The sequence below is a fragment of the Dermacentor albipictus genome, chromosome 2 (genome assembly GCF_038994185.2).
Source record: "Dermacentor albipictus isolate Rhodes 1998 colony chromosome 2, USDA_Dalb.pri_finalv2, whole genome shotgun sequence".
NCBI lineage: Eukaryota > Metazoa > Arthropoda > Arachnida > Ixodida > Ixodidae > Dermacentor > Dermacentor albipictus.
The window spans coordinates 135793497-135813493 of NC_091822.1; the positions used below are offsets into that span (position 1 = coordinate 135793497).

Consider the following 19997-nt stretch of genomic DNA (forward strand, 5'->3'; position numbering starts at 1 on the left):
TGCAATGTGTGGCAAAAGTATTTAAGTAAGAAGTTAATTAGTGAAATGTGATTGATTAGTCGACTGCGCATTTTAATTTATTGTGCAAGTTATGTCCGCCTCATCAAGTAATTCAGTTTCGAGGGTTATAGAATAGTGCCATCTACCACAGGCAATAAAAAAAAAATACGCGGTATAGGAGTGTGACGGACAGGAAGTGGTATGAATGGGCCAGAAAGAAGCACCAGCCACGAGAATGGACAAAACACGAAGGTTTTGTTCGCCCAAAAATGAAGAGACAGACAGGAGGTAAATCTCGCACCCTGGAGCTCCGCCCCAAGTACCTTTACACATACCTGCTCCCATCCCGCACACGCGAAGTCGCGGTCTTTAATTATCTCTCCCTCACTCTTTTACTCCTCCTTGCATATCGGTCAGCGCTTAATTTTTACAGCTCCTTCTGACTTTAGCAACTCCATACTCCACAAAGTATATATACCCTCGCGTCTTTATTTCTTTCTTCTTTCTTTTTCCCTCGCTGCAACAAGAATGATAGAAAGAAAGAAGAAACAGCCGTCAGATCCACGCTCCTTCCTCCGCAAATGGCACCTTCTGGCACGCTCAGCAACAGACGACGTGAGCTTTGTCTGCCTTCTGCTCAGCGTCGGATCCATAACAGAAAGATACGTTGCGCCTAACGAAAGTGCGTCTAACGAGCTTCTGCGTTGTCGGCACAACCTGCAAACTGCGGCGCGCGGGCAAATGGAGCCGCCGCGTTGTAAGCCACGTGGACGCGCGGTTTCGTGGGCTGAGCGCAATAGGAGGAAACCCCCTCTAAAGCTATAAACATGTCTGCTTCCGGGTCATTCAGTGCGTTCAGAACGCAGCAACTTGCCTTAAGCTATAGATATTAATGCGCAAAGAGATTAAAAAAAAACACGTCACGACATGTTCGGATTGACATCAATTTCCACAAGAAGGTTCCTGTAAGGGGATGGCTCTGAAATTAAAATTTCGTACATTTTGGTCTGAGTGGGAATCGAACCGGGGCCCTCCGTTGGGCAAGACGAGCAAGTCTCCCCGACGCCTCGGCGTCACCATCTGGCTGACTCTGTTTTCTAGTGTGTGCTTCGCTGGAATCTTTCCACCCGCGATCACACGAAAAGTGCCTCGAGTGGCCAGTCGCGCGGGCATTTCGCGTGTAATAGCAGGCTTCATTCACGCTCGGTTTGTTTGCGCTGCCATCCAGGATTTTCTTGTAGCCTACGTCATGGCGATCCATAGTCTAAATTCAGACCTTCTAATTCACTTTTTTCCCACCAAGTTTTCGCCCACTCAGTTTATCTCTCGTCATTTTAATTAACGTACACTTTATAAAATTTTGTTTGAATTCTTTTACATTTTTTAAATTTTACTTTGAACTACCAGTTCATGGCCCATCCCCCACAGTGGGTAGGTGCCACTAACTCCAGGGTTCCACATCTTCTAAACCTCTTTGACGCATTTTACGCCCTTCTTAAATTCCCATCGCATCAATCGGTATCCCTATCCCTTGTGTATCAGCATCAACTGATACCGCAGGTAGACACTATAAGGTACCTGGGAGTCATATTTACGGTCCCGGCCTTGATTGGCGTCCTCACATAAAAAACTTTGTGAGAAAAGGTGAAATCGCTTTTGCTCGGTTGACGAGAAAATGCAACAGGAAGTTCGGTATGCGTAGGGATGCTCTACGTTACATTTATCGCACTTATGTAAGACACGTTCTTGAATTTGGTTCTGTGCTGATATCTGGCTCTCCAAATTATAAGTTGCAATCTTCATTTATGATGCAGAGACGGGCCCTACGTCAGTGTCTTGGCGTCCCTGAGTATGTTGCGAACTCTGTGCTGCATCTAGAAGCAAAGATGCCAGATTTAGCGTCAAGATTTCAGCTGCTAACAATTAAAAACAACTTTTCTTAGAGCATACGAACATGTTCCCGGGACAAATTTCCCGGTATGTGTCGCAGAACCGGCACTATTGTTTTTTCTATGTGGCCAAAATACAAGCTCCCTCAGGTCCTGTTTACGCAGTCTTTTTGCAAAAATAAACGTTAACCTACGATCAGTTGAATGTGTCACTTCAATAAAAACATGTAATACTTAAAATTTTGATTACGTCTTACCAAGGACCGGCTAAATTCATAGCCAAACAGACACTAGTCGGACTATTGAATGGGTATCTTGATTTTCCATCATACAACGAGCGTCGACAGAAGCCTCACGAAAAGATGAGAAATCAGCGATAGGCTTTTGCTCTGAAACACTATCACGGAGCTTTGCTGTCGGTCTTCCCGATTACATCCTGATTTATGTGGCCGAATTCATGGCTATATGGTTGCCATACAACTTACGAGAATTCCGAAAAATGTGTCCAACATAATATTGCCTGCAGACTGCCTCTCGGTTCTCATGCCGCTAGAAAGCACAACTAATTCACTATTGCTCCGATGGCTGCACATTTTTATTCCACATCATGTTTGAGAAATTCGTTTTTTGCGGATGCCTGGACATTGAAGAATTCAAGAGAATCGCCTTGACACAACTATGAATTCCTCCACAGCTCAGCAAACATCCTCGGGGTAGTTTCCAAGAGAGGAGGCTCCTTGAGAAAGAATACTTAAGAGTTGAAATATTTAAACCACGTTGCCTAAACGATGATTTTAAATTGTTTGTTTTTTCTTAAAGAAGAAAAACGGCGGAAGAATAAAAAAAAGAGAGATCTATGGTATCATCTTGCACAGATTGGACAAAGAGGGGAGGGCGCCAGACCAGCCCTGTGACAATCAAAGTTTAATACTGGTGTTCGACAGCATGATCGGGTAAAAATTACTTCAGTTTTTCTAGTGCGAAAGGAATTTTCGTGCCAAGGGAATATGAGGTGTCGATATTTTTTAAAAAATTGCTATCGCTGGGTTCAAAAAGACTTGAACAACTGCATATCTCCTGAATCTATATTAGTAGTTAGGTAGGCTAATGCAGGAAGTAACGGTAGTACAGGGCCATTTAGGGCCGTTTTCCCGAGTCTTTCAGCCGTTTCGTTCATGAATAATCCCTTATGCCTAGGCACCCAAAGCAATCTAATTAAATTCATGTGAGCAGGCACTAGAAAATGAAGCGTACGTATAAGATTAGCACCACTATTTGTTGTGAGTGATCGTTATTATGGCTACCGTCGATACTGATGAACTTAGTTTGCGTAAAGCTAACACTATAGAGCTAGAAATTTTGCCAGAAATACGGATAAGTAGTCTGGAAACCTGATTGAGAATGACCAGTCTAGAGCAGAATCCGAAATGCCAATTCTAGATTTTTATCCACATTGTAAGGCGTCTGCTGCAATGAGCGTATCTAGAGCTAAACTCAATAAAAAGTCTTGTAACAGTCTATTTTATATATTATGAGAGAAGGTTTGCGTTGCTTGGGTAGATGTCATCACAGATGATTTGTAGACTCTCGTACATCACAAACAGGTGGCATCTCCCAGATGCGTGCATTTATGGGATTAATCAAAGTTTGTACAAAGACCACCTGCGGTGTATAAAACCGGGACCAGTGTACTTCCAAGAATAATGCAGGCTGGGAAATTAATATGTTTTCCAATCTTCTAATAGGGGTTTCGTACATATTTAAGAATGTTTGCACAGTCAGCAAAAGAAATCAGCGCAACATTGAGGGCAACTTGACTTCTTGATGTATTACGTTATTAGAAAGAAATTTCGGTAACTCGCAGCACAATCGCAGCGTCTCCCGTTCAAGAATAACAAGGGGGCGTAATTTATAAGCTGGCGCACCAGAAAATAGTGCACATTCAAATTCTAAAATGGGCCGCGCATACATTTCATATATAATTAGTTGTGGGTCTCTCCGCATATCTGCATAGCTTATGTAGCTTGCCAACTGCTCTCACTCCTTTCTTAACCATATGGTCATTATGGCCAAGCCAACTGAGGGACCCGTCATAGACTACACCTAAGTACTGCACCGACTCTATTTGAGGCATAGTCTTGAGACGGTAGGATAGAGATATGTTCACGAGATTATTAAGAGGAAAAACCAATATCGAGCACTTTCTAAGATTAAGTGAAATGCGAATGTTGTTTATCCAGGTTTCTATGATGCAGAGGTAGTTATAGGTAGTCGATAATATAGGGAGCGAATATCACTGTCTGATGCAAAAAAGAAAAGAATCGCAGTACCATTTCCTCCTCTTTTGCCGAAAATATGATTCCGAAAGAAAGATCTACTTAGAGCAGCCCCTATTGCGTATGGGTCTTCCTCTCGCTTTTGGGGCAAGTACCCCCTTGGGGGACCCCGAAAGAACGTGTGTTGGAATGTGCATCAGCACGTCATTGCTACTGGGAGACTCTTGTGCTAAACACCTTTTCCTCATTATTAACCCTGAATTAGCGTTATTTTTGTAATATAGCATATCTTCGTGAAAATTTGCATGACCACTATTCAAGAAAAGAAAATAATTTATAATCGCCATTAATTAAATGTAGATACTTCAGATCATTAAGTTAGCAGGAAGCAAGAAATTCGTATTGCCACCTGCATTCTGGTGGGCGCAGTGTAAGAGACGAGGCAAGAAGGATAACAGGGAAAAGGTGCGCACTACCCCGCCCACTCGATATCCACGTCCCACCGCCGTGTTCTTCAGGAGCCAGCTGTCCTCATTAAACGTCGTCAGTCCTCTTTGAAGAGACGTGACAATATTATGTTTCCATTGAGAATCATGGTCGATCCCCCTTCCCCCCCTCTCCGTGGATACGTGCCATAATTTTGAAGAAAGAAGAAGAATATTGTGTAAGCTGCGTCGTTTCACATTTCTCAGTATGAACACGAAAACGTTAACTCGAAATTTTAAAATAATACAGCCTGAAAATTGACATCACCGATTAGTACTCAGTTAACATCCTCAAATGGTTTCCAGCCCACATGGGGGCCGACGTGCACCCCGGCTTTCCCAACGCCAACGAGCTGGCGCACGGACGCGCGCGGGGACTCACGCACCACGGCGATCGTGGCGAGCGAAGTGGCGGGGAGGGAGGGGAGCACCGAGATCCGCTGCTCACCTTCAACGAAATAACAACGCACTATCAGCTGTCGAGGAGGACCTTCCCGCTCCCCGACGCTAAACTCACTAGACCACAGTCATCTATATTCAGAATGCTTCAAACAAGGTCGTTCCCCTCGAGAGGCAGACTGAGCCTTTAAACACCGGACGTAGAGCCGCAATGTACGGATTGCGGCGAATCGTACTGCTCGCTAGCGCACATGCTCTGGCAATGCTCCGCGTTAAGCGGCACCGTGTTCAGCAAAGAAGAAGACTGGGTGGACGCCCTGCGAAGCGACGACCACCAGACCCAGCTCCGGGCCGTCCAGAGGGCTCACGAAAGGGCGGAGGCTCACGGGCTTCCCGTCCCAACGTGGGTGCGGCCCGCGACCCCTGCGGACCACTCAACCAAGAGTGGGTGGGGAGGGGTTCCTCAGGACCCAATAAAGTTATTTCCTCCTCCTCCTCCTTCCCTTTTTACTTGTACTGCAGCCCAATTTATGGCCGATCCCCAGTAGTGGATTCAGCCTTATCCGTATAGGCACCAAACAAAACCGATTCTTCGCCGTTCCCCGAACCTTTGAGATACCACTGGGCAAGTTTTCCCCTGCTCGGATGTCACGAATTTTGCAGTGCCTGCAGTCCTCATCCCCTAGTCCTGACGACACTAAACCTTCCGCATCTCAAGCCGAACGCGAGGGTGATAACAATTGCGAGTCTATTTGAGGTAGGGTGATAACAATTGCGAGGGTGAACGCGAGGGTGATAACAATTGCGAGTTATAGTTCATAAAACATAGAGAACACGGATTTGGATGCCTGAACGTGTAAACTTCGGGCTTCTCCATGCTTCCAGAGAACTGCTATCCTTTATCAACTAAAGGCTAAAAGAGTCAAAACGACAACCGATCAACGGATGATTTCCTAAGATATAGCATTCTACATACGGCCCTTAATACTGCCGGAATATCATCAACATAGGAACCTTAAAAGTGATGTAGTGGAACTGTCCTTCCATTTCTTTTTCTGCAGCCCCTGATTTGTTATATCCTTGTAAAAGACTTTCTCCCGGTTTGATTATTTTGCAAGAAACGTGGTTATCTACATAAAAGAGTTTTCATGTAAAGAATTATCGTAGTTTTAGTAGTCTGGACCGCCTTTCTCGTAGAGGGGGTTTAGCACTTTTAATGTCATCGAAAATTTGTCATAGAGATAAAATTAGTTACCAGTCATTCTCTACTGAAAGTGAGAGTTTATCATTGGATGTGATGCTACCTGGATGTGCCCCAGTTTCGACTGTCAATGTTTCTTTTCCTACAGGAGTTATGAATACATGTTCTCTTGATGCCGCGGTTGCAGCATGCGGAAAGGATATAATCATAGCTAGTGATTTCAGTTCTCACCATCTATCATGGAGCTATCACTCCGATTCTTGTGGCAAACGATTGTTAGATTGGGCTTCGTCAAATGGCCTTAACTGTGTAGATTCAAGAACCTCAACTTATGCACCAGGAAAAGCGCGTTCGGTGCTAGACCTAACTATTTCCAGTTCGGGTTGTGTCATTTTTCCCTGGTCTGCTATCACCTCGGCCACAAACAGCAGCCATCTTCCAAGAATTTTTGAATTCGTGTTGCAAATTAAATTGGTCAATAAGCATTTCCGCACCTATGTTTTAATTATAGCAAATTTCAAGATTCGTTGCGATCAATATTCAAATAAACAGGTAGCACTAAGTGACGAAGTAAAGGCACGTAATCTGGGTCACTTGATAAGTCACAATCGTGACAAATCCCGATTCAGTATGCAGTCAACTAAAGGCGGTACTTATTGCCCCTGGTGGAATCCTGACTGTGAACGCGAATATAGAAGCAGCAAAGCAGTGTAGAGAAAGTTGCCGTATAACCAATGTCCACGTAATTGGAATGATTATAGATTGGTCACAGCTACATTCAGGCAAACAGTTGACAAATAAAAAAAAATTATAACGCCGGACAATACTCATCTATCACTATCATTATCTATCACAGCAGGCACGTACCCAGGGGGGGGCCCGGGGGGGCCCGGGCCCCCCCCGAAATCAAGTGGCATACCCCCCCCCCCCCCCTCCCCACCTACGCCACCACTCCTCACACATTCCTAAAGCGTCGCCAGATTAATGTTGAGACTTGGCAGCTATTCATCGGTCAGCCTTATGCTGCCTTTTTCACTCCTTTTAGATGGCGGTAGTTATCGGCATCTCTTGTAATGTGAAGGACAGTTTTCTCATAGATTCCGCCCCCGCGCGATTAACTCGAGATGCGTTCAGTTGTCACCATCTATTCAACCGTCACGCGCATAGCTGTTGCTTTTGTTAGTTCAACCTTCTTTGTTTAGGCTGATCCTGGGACCAGGAGAGGGATGCGGCTGTTACTTAGCTGGTCTGTATACTCTCATGGAACGAGTTGCGGCCGGAGAAAACGCCAATTACGTTTAACTTTTCCCTTTGCTTCATTATTTCCTTGAGTTACGGCTCGCTGCTACGCTGGCAGATGCCCGGAACCATATACACGTGATATGGGTTAGATAAGGTGGGAAATAAAATAATGTGAAAGAGCGTCCATCATGAAACCCTGCAATAACCCTTAAACCAATAAGCAAGATGACTGTTGCCCGTTACCTCGTCTGTTTTTCCCTAATTGTATAGCACTTTTCGTGCAATATTGGCAACTGGAAACAAAAATCGCAAGGAGTTGAGAAATTAAGCGATCTACTAAGCGAGAGAGCCAACGCTACAACCAAAAATGTTGACCGTTGTTTATGACAATATTTATGGATCAACATCTTTTTATTTAAAAAGGAAGTAGAGGAAACGCCGCCGGAAGTGGAGAATAATTGCTTGCTGTGAATGACGCTTCTACAGTTATCGGTCGAACCGCCTCACGTAGCCACTTCTCTGATGTGCTTATGTGGGTGTTTTTCTAACCTTTCTCGGTGAGCGCAGTACGTCTATAATCGCAGAGTCCTGCGCTCTACGCGGTTGTATAGGACTGGCGGCCGCACACCGTTACGCAATTCGCGGAACTGTCAAAACTGAAAAACAAGGCGAAAATAACTGATATTCGAAACTATAACATGAGAAAGACTGAAGAAGCCGTAAAAAAATGAACGCAGCCTGAAATCAGTAAAAAAGAAACCTGGCATAGGACAAACCATGATGTATGCACTAAAAGATAAGAAGGATAATATCATAAGCAATCTCGAAGATACAGTAAAAGCAGCGGAAAAATTCTAAGCTGACCTGTATACAGCACCCAGAGGAGTCACGATACCTCACTTAGAAACAGTAATGAACAGGATACATAAACTCTCCTATAACTAGCGATGAGGTCAGAAGGGCCCTGCAAGACATGAAACGATGAAGAGCGGGAGGAGAAGGTGGAATAACAATCCATTTAATCGAAGATGGAGGAGACATAATGCTTGGAAAACTGGCGGCTCTTTATACGAAGTGTATATCGACTGCAAGGGTCCCAGAAAACTGGAAGAATGCAGACATTATACTAATCCACAAAAAAGGAGACGTTAAAGAATTGAAAAATTATAGGACCATTAGTTTGCTCCCAGTATTATATAAGATATTTGCCAAAATAATCGCCTATAGAATAAGGGCAACACTGGATTTTGTCAACCAAGCGAACAGGCTGGCTTCAGGAAGAGATACCATACAATGGATCACATCCATGTCATCAATCAGGTTATCGCGAAATCTGCAGAGTACAATAAGCCTCTCTATGTGGCTTATATAGATTACGAAAATGCATTTGATTCAGTAGAGATACCAGCAGTCTAGAGGCACTACGTAATCAAGGACAACAGAACGCTTACGTAAAAAGCTTTAAAAATATTGCTTTGTTTGTTTGAACGAGGTGCGTGGGCGCCATCACTCCAGAAAAGAGGAGGAAGAACGAACTGGGCTCGCGCTGTGAATATAACCGGTCAGCGCTGTAACCATTGTTGTAAATATAATCTGTAAATAGTTTCTCGCCTTATTGACTCGTCCTTCGCGTAAGAATATATACAGAGGTTCTACAGCTACCTTAATTCTACACAAGAAAAGCAGGGAGATACCTATAGAGAAATGGGTCAAACAGGGAGACACAATTTCTCCAAAGCTATTCACTACGTGCTTAGAAGAATTCAATCTATTAAACTGGGAAGGCTTAGGAGTAAAGATCGACGGCAAATATCTCAGCAACCTTCGGTTTGCCGATGACATTGTTCTATTCAACAACAATGCAGACGAGTTACAACAAATGATTGGAGACCTTAACAGAGAGAGTGTAAGAGTGGGGTTGAATATTAATATGCAGAAGATGACGATAATGATAAATTGCCGGGCAAAGGAACAAGAGATCAGGATCGCCAGTCGGCCCCTAGAGACTGTGAAGGAGCACGTTTACCTAGGTCAATTAATCACAGGGAACCCTGATCATGAGAAGGAAATTCACAGAAGAATAAAAATAGGTTGGATCGCATACGGCACACATTGCCAGCTCCTGACTGGAAGCTTACCATTATTATTGAAAAGTAAGGTGTGCAATTAGTGCATTTTGCCAGTGCTGACATATGGGGCAGAGACTTGAGAATGAGTTAAGGACCGCGCAAAGAGCGATCGAACGAAGATTGCTAGGTATAACGTTAAGAGAGAGAAAGAGAGCCGTTTGGATCAGAGAGCGAACGGGAATAGACGACATTCTAACTATCATCAAGAGGATAAAAATGTAGCTGGGCAGGTCATGTAATGCGCCGGTTAGATAACCGTTGGACCATTAGGGTTACAGAATGGGTACCAAGAGAAGGAAAACGCAATCGAGGACGACAAAAAACTAGGTGGAGCGATGAAATTAGGAAATTCGCGGGCGCTAGTTGGAATCGGTTGGCGCAGGTCAGGGGTAAATGGAGATCGCAGGGAGAGGCCTTCGTCCTGCAGAGGACATAAAACAGGATGATGATGATGATGATAACGATGATGGTGATGATGATGATGGTGATGATGATGATGATGATGGAGGTAGTAGGCCCCCCCCGAAAAAAAATCCTGGGTACGTGCCTGTATCACAGTCTAGTAATAAAAAAAGCCCTATTTAGATTTCTGCAGTCTAAAAAGGTTATTTCAGCATCAACAAATGTAGAATGTGTTAGTTTAACTTCCACGGAATTGGTACAGTCACTGGAGGAGATGCAAAAAGCTTAAACAGTCGATTTACGGGACTTCTACACTATCATATGCCGGCACCTGAAAAAGCTGAGGAATTCACAGCAGTCACATTAGCACAAAGAGTGGAAGTGGTAAAGTCACTGCCAGCTTCAGCTCCAGGTCCTGATGGCATAGCTACAGCAATCATAAAAATAATATTCGAATTGTCTCCCCAGGATTTGCTTAAATTTATTTTTTTGTCCAATAATGCATGGTTTCATCCAGATTGGAAAGTTGCCAGAGTAATTCCGCTACCTAAAAAAGCAGGGCGATGGATATACAATAGATAACATTAACCTACTTCTCTGACTTCAAATATTGTAAAGTTAATCTAGAGAGTGTTCTGTGGTCACATCGAAAAGTGGATAGGCGGCAACCAAATATTAAGTGACTCTCAAACAGGATTCAGCCCTGGGTGCTCCATTTGATGTAATCATGTTGACTTGGAGTCGAATCCAACTCGCTCGCCGCAACAACCAGTACGCGGCATTAGTGACATTAGATATTGCGAAGGCGTATGGCAGCGTCGAGCACACCATCTTGATCAACAGACTTGCAAGTGCGAATCTCCCACAGTACACAACTGCATGGGTACATAATTTCCTAAGCGGACGTACATTTTATTGCTATCATAATGGTGTTTCTCCTCAACGTTACAAACAGACAAGAGGTGTTCCTCAAGGCGCAGTACCTCCCCCGTTTTATTTAACATCTTTCTAAGTTCTATTCCGACACACATGATCTGAAGCTATACGTATACGCTGATGAGATCGCAATTTTCTGTGTCAAATCATACACATAGCCTTTATAAAGCATTGCAAATCAGATTGAAATATGGTTTAAAGGAACACAAATGTCGCTAAATGTCAACAAAAGTGCAATTATTGTCTTTCCCTTTAACATTTCCTATCCGGATAACACTGACGTATGATCAGGAGATAATGATTCAGTCTGACCTTAACGCTACCTCAACATGGTGCAAAACTTGGAATATGACTTTAAATGCTGAAATGTGCAAACTTATGCGCATCTCTCGTGTTAATAGTGAATTGCCAGTATATACTCTTAATGGTGTGTTACTTGATCCTGTTACAAGATACAAGTACCTCGGAATTCATACTACGTCTAACCTTAGCTGGCATGCGCACATTGAGCACATCACTAACAAAGCTAATCGCATTCTCGGATATCTGAAACGCAACTTTCACGCAGCCCCAACTAGCATCAAACTTCTACTCTATATCACACTCGTACGTTCATAACTACAATATGCTTCATCAATCTGGGACCCTGGTGTTAAGAGTTTGATCGACCTACTGGAGATGGTACAACACAAATCAGCGCGGTTTATTCTCTCTGACTTTCGGCGTACATCAAGCGTAACCACTATGAAGACTACCCTGGGCCTAACTTCACTTGCATCACGATGCAAAATTGCACGCCTGTGCCTTTTTCACAAAATATTTCATCATGAGTCTATTGGCTACGAGTTACTTCTTCGCCCTTCATATGTTTCACGCCGCACAGATCACGTACATAAGGTAGGCATTTCTACATGCAAAACTAAAACATTCTCGGACTCTTTTATTCCTCGCACGTCATATGACTGGAACCACCTACCTTCCCCAATTGCCACAATTCCTGACCCTGTATTGTTTCCGACTGCTGTTACCGCTTCTATTGAATGATATATTGTGTTGATCACTTATTCTAACTTATCTATGTCTTGGTAATTGTTCTCTGCTGTTGCTTGTATTTTCAGTGTTATGTATTACCCACTCCCCTCTGTCATGCTTTGCCCTGAGGGTAAAATAAATAAATAAATAAATAAATAAATAAATACAATCAGTAAGATATCTGGGTATGATTTATACAGAGAAGCCTAATTGGCGGATACACATAGAATACATCACATCTAAAGGAGCACGTGCTGTTGGTATATTACGAAGAGTTAGCAACAGTCGTTTTGCAATGCGCAGGGAGACTCTGCTGATGATTCATTGTATGTTTCAACAGCCCACCCTTCATGTAATACGCCTCAACGGGGCATTTGAGGTATAATAAATAAATAAAGTATGTATGTCCGCCCCGTTTTAGAGTTTGGCTGCGTAGTATGCTCTCAAAGTCCTGCTTATATATTACGCCCTCTCGTTATTTTAGAACACGAATCATTATGTATATGTCTTGGCCTTCCAAAATTTGTAGCGAATAACGTTCTTTATCGTGAAACTCACCTGCCTTCTCTTCAAACTTGATTTCGGATACTGACAGTCCAAACATTAGTGAATACCCATGCTTCTCCCCAGAGACGCTTCTCCTAATTGTTTATTCGAGAGCCGAATGCATTCTTTGCGAATCAATGGTCTCTACTACATCGTCCCCAGGTAACTTTTGTGTAGAAGCTATTACAACCATCACAAATTCACAAGTGTCAATGCGCGACGTGGTTTTCCCAAATTTACGTACTGCGACAGTAAGCATTTAATTCGAAGATATATTTCCTAATAACGCTAAGCTTCTGCCTATTAGTTACCTAAAGGTTTGTTAGATGACCACCTTGAGAACCTCCGTATATATACAACAATAGCCACATATGCTTCTGTAAGTCAAGAGAAGGCAGGAGTGGGCATTTTTTCGGCATCATTAAATTGGTCTTATTATTTTCGACAGCGCGACTTTACACCAGTGTTTCAGGCTAAGTTACTGGCTATCATTCTAGCTCTCCGAAAACGTCCCTTATCTATTTATTTAGTCATAACCATAACCGACTCTTTATCCGTTTGTTCTGCTCTATCAGTGCCAACTTCATCTACCATTCTCCGAGAATTTTATTTATCTATCCCCGAACATTTACGTCTCATCCGTTTGATATGGTTACCAGGACAGGACACCTGGGACTCACTTTAAACGAGTCAGCAGACGCACTGGAGGTGGCATCTCTTAAAGGCCCGGTACTGAGGATCATAAAACCTTCGGCATACATCCCGGCTGCAAGATTTTAAAAATCTCATATTCAGAGCATGCTAAATTATGTGTATTAAATAACACCGATTTTCAGCACGTTAGATTCCCTTGGCAGAGCAGCTGGTGTTCAACAAGAAAATTTGAAGTTTCGTTCACGAGAATGCGTTGTCGAATACCAGTGCTTAATTTTTATTCCCACAGGGCTAGTTTGGCACTTTCCCTCAATGTTTTTATTGCAATGAACCTGAAACGATGGAACATTTCTTTATAGAGTTTCGTAGGCTCTACGTGCACAGGAAACGATTTCTGGAAGGTACCCTTCGCCAACTTGGATTGGCCATCATGCTTTCTATGATACTGTCTCTTGGGGCATCGGCAATAGGACACTGCAACAAGAACCTATGTGGTGTAATATTTAATTTTGTAAGTGAAACAGAGACTGCCATGTTAATTTTACCGTTTTACTTTCCTCAATATGAACACAAAAATATTAACTTCGAATATTAAAATAATATAGCCTGAATAGTGATACTAACCATTAATATTCATTTAATATTTTATACGGGCGGACGCTAAAGGTCAGCGCTGCAAAAGATAGCGAAAATAAAGTTGGGAGGTGCGTGCTGGCGGCGCAAGCATGGCACGCGCTAGTCCGCCTGCGACGCTGGTCCTCTGGTTCTGGTGCTCCGCTGCAACCACTCTGTTCCCGACAATATCATTCTTAAATTACAAAATCCTATATAAGTATTCCCTTTTTTACCTACTGCCGCCCGATTCATGACCGATCCCCCGTAGTGGGTTGAGCCATATCCGTAGGCACCGAACCAAACCAAACCCACGATGGGTGTGTGCCACTTGTGCGAAGCGCACACGAACAAGGTCCTCGCACACGCGCCCCATGCGCTCAGACGGCTAGGACCTCGCGAAGAGCAAGACGACGCCGAGCACGGTACCGCTGCGCGCAAGCCGAGACGCCGAAACCTGAACCGAAACCACCAACGGCGCATCGTTAGCATCGTGTACTTCCCCGACATGGTTGCAACAGAGTAAGCAGTTTTTTCCTTTCGTCGGCCGGCCGCTTTTCCTCGATTTTCCGGCTCAAAGGCATCATCCGAGGGCCGCGGTTTTCATTTCCATTCATCGCGGCACTCATTTACGCCAGCAGACAGACATTTCGGCGGAAGCGCCTGCAAGCAAAGGCTTCTCTTTCTATTGTGTCCCAGCCTCACTGCGTGAACGGAAGCTCGCGGTGGTTGGTTGAGCGTGCTCTATTGTAATGCGGTGTTTCAAACAACATGGCTTCCTGTTGTGGTAGGCGGCTAGAACGCTGCGGCTAGGGGTTCGTTTTTCCCAGTTAGCAGCGGCTGTTGCGGGATCGCATGCCCGCAGTGTCGGCATTCACTGCTGCAGTGAGAAGGTGGGTGAGTCCTTTTCCTTTTCACGAGCTCTTTGCAGAGATATAGTGCGCCGATGGCTGGTGCAGCGAAACGATCGGTGGACGCGCTACCTGCGACCACTGCCGCGTACTTTCCAGTACAACATGTTTACATTTTCGTCATTTACGCTAGCGTTGACGTATCGAGCGTCGGCTTTCAAATCCCAACTCGTCGTGACGCATTCAAACGTGTGAGGAAAGAACACAGTACCGTTCAGTTGATTGTAGGTCGTATTCGGGGTATGCGTCGTTGCGGTGCACAGGCACGGTCGCGTCACGGTTCGATTGCTCGCGGTCAGTGGTTCTTGTCCAAAAATCGACGACGATTGGGTCATTTTTAGAGCGTCTGCTTGTACTGCGAAAAAAAAGCAGCAATACTCTTGTGCATAGCTGTCCGAAGTCCATGCACGGGAGCGTGTTGGGATTTCCCGAATTTTTTTGTGAAGTTAAGTGCTTTTGTTAAAAGGGTGACCAACGATTGGTCACTCCCATGACCGACTAGATCGACGCTTCAACTGTAGTCGTAAGGGGAGCGTTTAGTGGTTGTGAATGCGCACAAAACAAATATCTAAATGTCACTGCTTAGTGTACAAGAGGGTTTGAGAGCTTCTGTATTCTCGTAGACGGGTGCTTTCCGCTGACCCGTGGCTGCAGTCGAAGTCCCACGCATAAACGAGTATGGGCAGCGTTCTCCGTGTGGAGTTAAAGCTTTCATGTTTTGAAGTTGCTGAGGCTTCTGGGACACCGTAACAGGCTCTTGCAGCTGTTGTGAGAACATCCGAGTATTTTTACGATCTTTTCCTCATTTAGGTCGCTTTCAATTGTGGACTTGCAATATTAAATACCTGGCTATGTATGTACTGCACATAAGTGTCTTTTGTGTCAGGACAAAGTTGTGCTAGCTTTGCAATAAGTGCAATGCAGTGATATCAATGGCAAGAGCAAATGTGCTGTTAAATGTTGGTGTGTGCAGCTACAATGTGACAGCCACATGTAAAAAGCTACCTGTCATCTGGGAGAAGCTGTGTTTTCGTATTGCAGCACCTCGTTGTCTTGTGTGTCATGAGGCATCTGTTTGTAGCAGACCATGAATTGTAGACTGACAGTGATCCCAAGTCATCATTTTCAAAGTAGGATCATTGTCGTAGGCTGACTGTGATGCTCTTTTTTGAAGACGGGCCGTTTTCCAGGGCTGGTACATTGTTATGACTGCTGCTGCTGCTGAGTGTTGCCCTGTTCTAAACTTTAAATTATCATTTCGCTGTATGGCCACAAGACTTTCCTTGTGCCATCAGGCAACATCATTGAGCAGACTTCTTGTTGCGAAAGCCAATGCCTGTGCTGTTAAGCCACAGCAGTCATTGAATTTATCGTATCAGTGCCTTTGCTAAACTGATGGGGAGGCTGTGATGACTAGAATTCAGCGTCACAGCAGACAACTGACCGCTGTTCACTTCCTGCACTGTATTCTTGTGAATCATGATGGAGCATTGCCTTCGTAAAACAACCTAGTTGAGATTTGTATAAATATTACACCAGCTGCAATCAATTGCAGGTTTTCCATATGTAATTATGGGCTGGTGTGCATGCGTGTCCACGTGACCGTTATTGCATACTGTGTTGGATATATGGTAGAGTAGATAAAAATAGGGGCCTTTAGGCATTGCATACCCACAGTTAGAAGACGTAAACTGCCAGGTGTACAAAGTAATGCAAAAATGTATAGAAAAGAATGCAAGCAGAGCATGCGGTTTTGTATAAGCAAAGATGCTTGAGTGAGTTATTTCTGAAATTACCCAATGAAATGGAATGAAGTGAAAGTAGTTCTTTGATTATGTCAGCCCAAGTGTGGTCATCAGGTTACTATGCACCATTAAATTATTGGCACTTTTCATTGACTGTCGCTGTCTCTTTTTGCTCAATTTCCAGGATGGCAACAAGTGCCGACCATCAAGTCCGTCAAAGGTAGTAGTGACAGTGGGTGCGCGTGTGTGTGTGGTGCGCGAGTGGTCGTGTGCCAATGGCTGTGGAACTGGGCCTGCGGGTGGTTCGTGGGCCCGACTGGAAGTGGGCGAACCAGGATGGTGGCGAGGGACATGTGGGCACCCTCGTGGAGATTGGCGAACCTGGGAGCACGTCTTCACCAGATCGCACCGTGGTGGTGCAGTGGGACTCGGGCTCCCGTACCAACTACCGCGTCGGCTACCAGGGCGCATACGACCTACGCGTCTTCGACAATGCCCCAGCCGGTGAGTTGCATAGCCATCATGAGAAAGCTTTCACATGTGCAGCCTAAAATTACATATGTGACTGCGAGTGCCAAGATTATTTCGCACCATGTTTGGTCGTCGAATCGCCAAGCCAGGTCATCTTCACTGGATGTCACAATTTAGCTGGTATACATTTGTGCATAATGCAAGTAAATACTCTTAAAGCTTGTGCTGCTAGAAAAAATGTAATTTGTAGCGAATAATGTTCACTACAACCTGTGTCAGTGTAGTATGCTGTACTAGACGGCGCAGAAAAAGAGATCGCACTGTTGGGTTAGGAGGGATAATAGTCTGAAACCTGAAAAAGAAAGTCATGGTCCTCATTTGGTCTTTTCTGCCCCCTTTATATTTTGTTCAATTTCTGGAATTTTGTATTTTCATTCCTGTATTTTTCAAATTCTGTATCTGACAATGCTGTCAACAAATAGTGATATATCTAGCTGGAAATATGAGTGACACTTTTGCAATGTAGAGAAATCTTAATTTAAAAGAAAAATTGTTTAGCAAGTGCTAAGTAAGGCAAAAATAAATAAGAATTACTTGTTGGCATGTGAAATGCTTCACTGCTGCGCTTTTATGGAGAATGTCCACTGCTTACCAAGTGGACCATTAAGGAAGCTGGGTGAAAATGACATTTGATACAAATGACATTCAATCTCTCTGTGTCACAGGGATATCTGAAAAACAGCATACAGCACCTCTTTTCGTGGTCTTGAACCAGTGGGCATGACACTTTTCTGTACCATATCATGCCTCAAACTCACCTGTCTGCTCTAAGCGCTGTTATTAGCAAAACCTGATGACTTCTGAAGCTCTCTTTCTGTGGGCGATATATTATTGCACAGCTCTTTTTGACATTGCATTTCCTCTTGGCAGCACATTCGCTAGAAAACAAGAGGAATTCATGCTGTCAGCTATAGTATCAGGGTCATGATGACATTAAGTTGTGGAAGTCTGCAGCTGTTTCCTGACGTAGGAAGTGAGATCTGTCATATCACGCAGCTGTTCTCATTGGTAATTTTCCGCATGTGTCGACTGGGTGAGATTTGCGATATCAGTTCTATGTATATATATATATTTTATTCCCTGGGTTGCTATGTGGCACGATTTTGGAATGAAATTATAAACATGGAGGTCTGTTTCAAGCAGATATTGCAAGAGTGAGTTATAAAATGCATTGTCCATGAGCCATTGTTCATAGTCTTCAGGTTGGGCACTTCTCAACTTATCAGTTATATTTATGCGGCTGTTTCAACCACCATGTCAGCCGGCGAAATTTCTGAAAGTGGTGCTTTTTATAAGGAAAGAAGTTTTAATGCATTTTTAAAATTGCCATACTCCAGACCAGTGTTTCGCAAACTGTGGTCTGTGAACCATAGCTCCCTAGAAAAAATTACTAGAGCGAGCTGGGGCGCTAGTGCGCTGCAAGTAGGGTGGTTCAGCCATCTTGAGAATGACAGATTTGCCTAAATTTTGTTGTTCATGCTTCTTATGGCTTTGCGGCATTGCAAATTAATCATTTGGAACAAGATACTGCATTATGAATGCAACAATTTGCACTTATTATGCATGTGTACAGGAACTTATTGCCTTCGTGCACTTAGGAAATGTTGATTTTTGGTAATACAAAATACAAAAACAAGCATATTGCAATAGATAATGTCGCAAGAATGTCTGAAGCAACAGGCATGAAGGTTAGGCAAATCCAAGTACTACCCATCATTCTTATGGTCGCTGGACGACCACAATGCCAGAGTTCTCTCTGGTGATTTTTCTAGGAAACTCCGCTGTAGACCAAGCCAATAGTCATAAAGGAATATCAAGGTGAGGGGCTGTCATTGGGAGTGCTGTAAAATTTGCCAGCAATAGAAACTGTATAGAAAAAGCAATGGAAGGCATTTAGAGGAGAATTTTCGGTGACCAATCTTTGGGCAGCCAAACTTTCACATTCGGTCACTTTAAATAGAAAACATTAAGTGAACATCATATTGAGTCGGGCATCAAAATTTTGGTTGTCTTCACTTGATTCAAATGAGACGACGGTCATTACCAGTGTGCAACGTCATCTTATTATAGGTCACAGACTGCGTAATGTGTGAAGCGCCGATTATTTAACCTGGTGGTTGCTCTGGATGCTTTTAGTTTAGTTAGAGCCTTAGCTTGGTGGCTGTTTACGGCATGCTTTTGTGTAAATCTATAAAGTACCTGAGGGGGCATCTTGCATATATTGGGAGTGCATCAGAAAGTGTGCTTCAACTTTTAGTGACAGTGAAATGTTTGAGTAACCTTGCCCAAGATGTCTTCAATTTTACTCGACACCTTGGGTGTAGCCAAGGAAGAGGGGAAGTTCTTGGAGATGTCGATGTGTACAAGCAGTGGCGAATAGTAGTATATATAATTTTATTACTGTAAATGACAATCTGGATGCCTTCTATCACTTCTGTACTCATTTCCACAGATTGCAACTTCAAAATGATTTCACTCCAAGATACTATATCTTTCTGAATTAGCTTTTTTTTTTTAAAGTTGTTGATCATTACAGGGGAACAGCACATAAATCTGATATTGTCAGACTTTTGCACTGTTCACCTGTAATTTTTTACTAGAATTTTAAGTGCATATGCCTGCAAAGCTAGCAGTAGCCTTCTTTAGATCAGACCTTCAGTCAATTACTAGTTAATTATTGCCTGTGGGTTTGAGTGCAGAATTGTGGTGTGACGTAGGGCTTCAAAACTGTGCAGCTCAGGTAATTAATTTTTGCTGATGAGGGCATGAGAGAAGCAGTACAAAAAGTGTAGACTGAGTGGATGGATAATACAAGAGCACTGAGAGGGAAAAATCTGTTGATAGCCCCCCAAGTGAGAGAATGAAAATAAAAGATGTGAACAATTTGTCCTCGCCACTGTGTATATGTTACTGATAGTAGAATCCAGTTTTGACTTGCCACCTAATACTTGGCTTAAACTTTAAATGAGATAGTTGGGTGAGTTTCGATCTCCCAGTGTGAGTTAGC

General features: G+C 43.6%; 1 protein-coding gene across 3 annotated transcripts in view; it reads left to right on the top strand.

The window, feature by feature from the left end:
• Positions 1–13910: 13910 nt before the first annotated feature.
• Positions 13911–19997, top strand: part of mib2 (mind bomb 2) — a 65389-nt gene continuing 59302 nt past the window's right edge. Inside the window, exons 1-2 of one of the 3 annotated variants that reach the window (XM_065451919.1) lie at positions 13911–14325; positions 16644–16963. In XM_065451919.1, coding sequence (XP_065307991.1) covers positions 16735–16963 — 229 coding nt within the window. In that variant the 5' untranslated portion in view covers positions 13911–14325; positions 16644–16734. Of the gene's footprint in view, positions 14326–14507; positions 14701–16643; positions 16964–19997 lie in introns of those variants that run through there. The other 2 variants (XM_065451933.1, XM_065451926.2) reach the window with 2 other exon arrangements.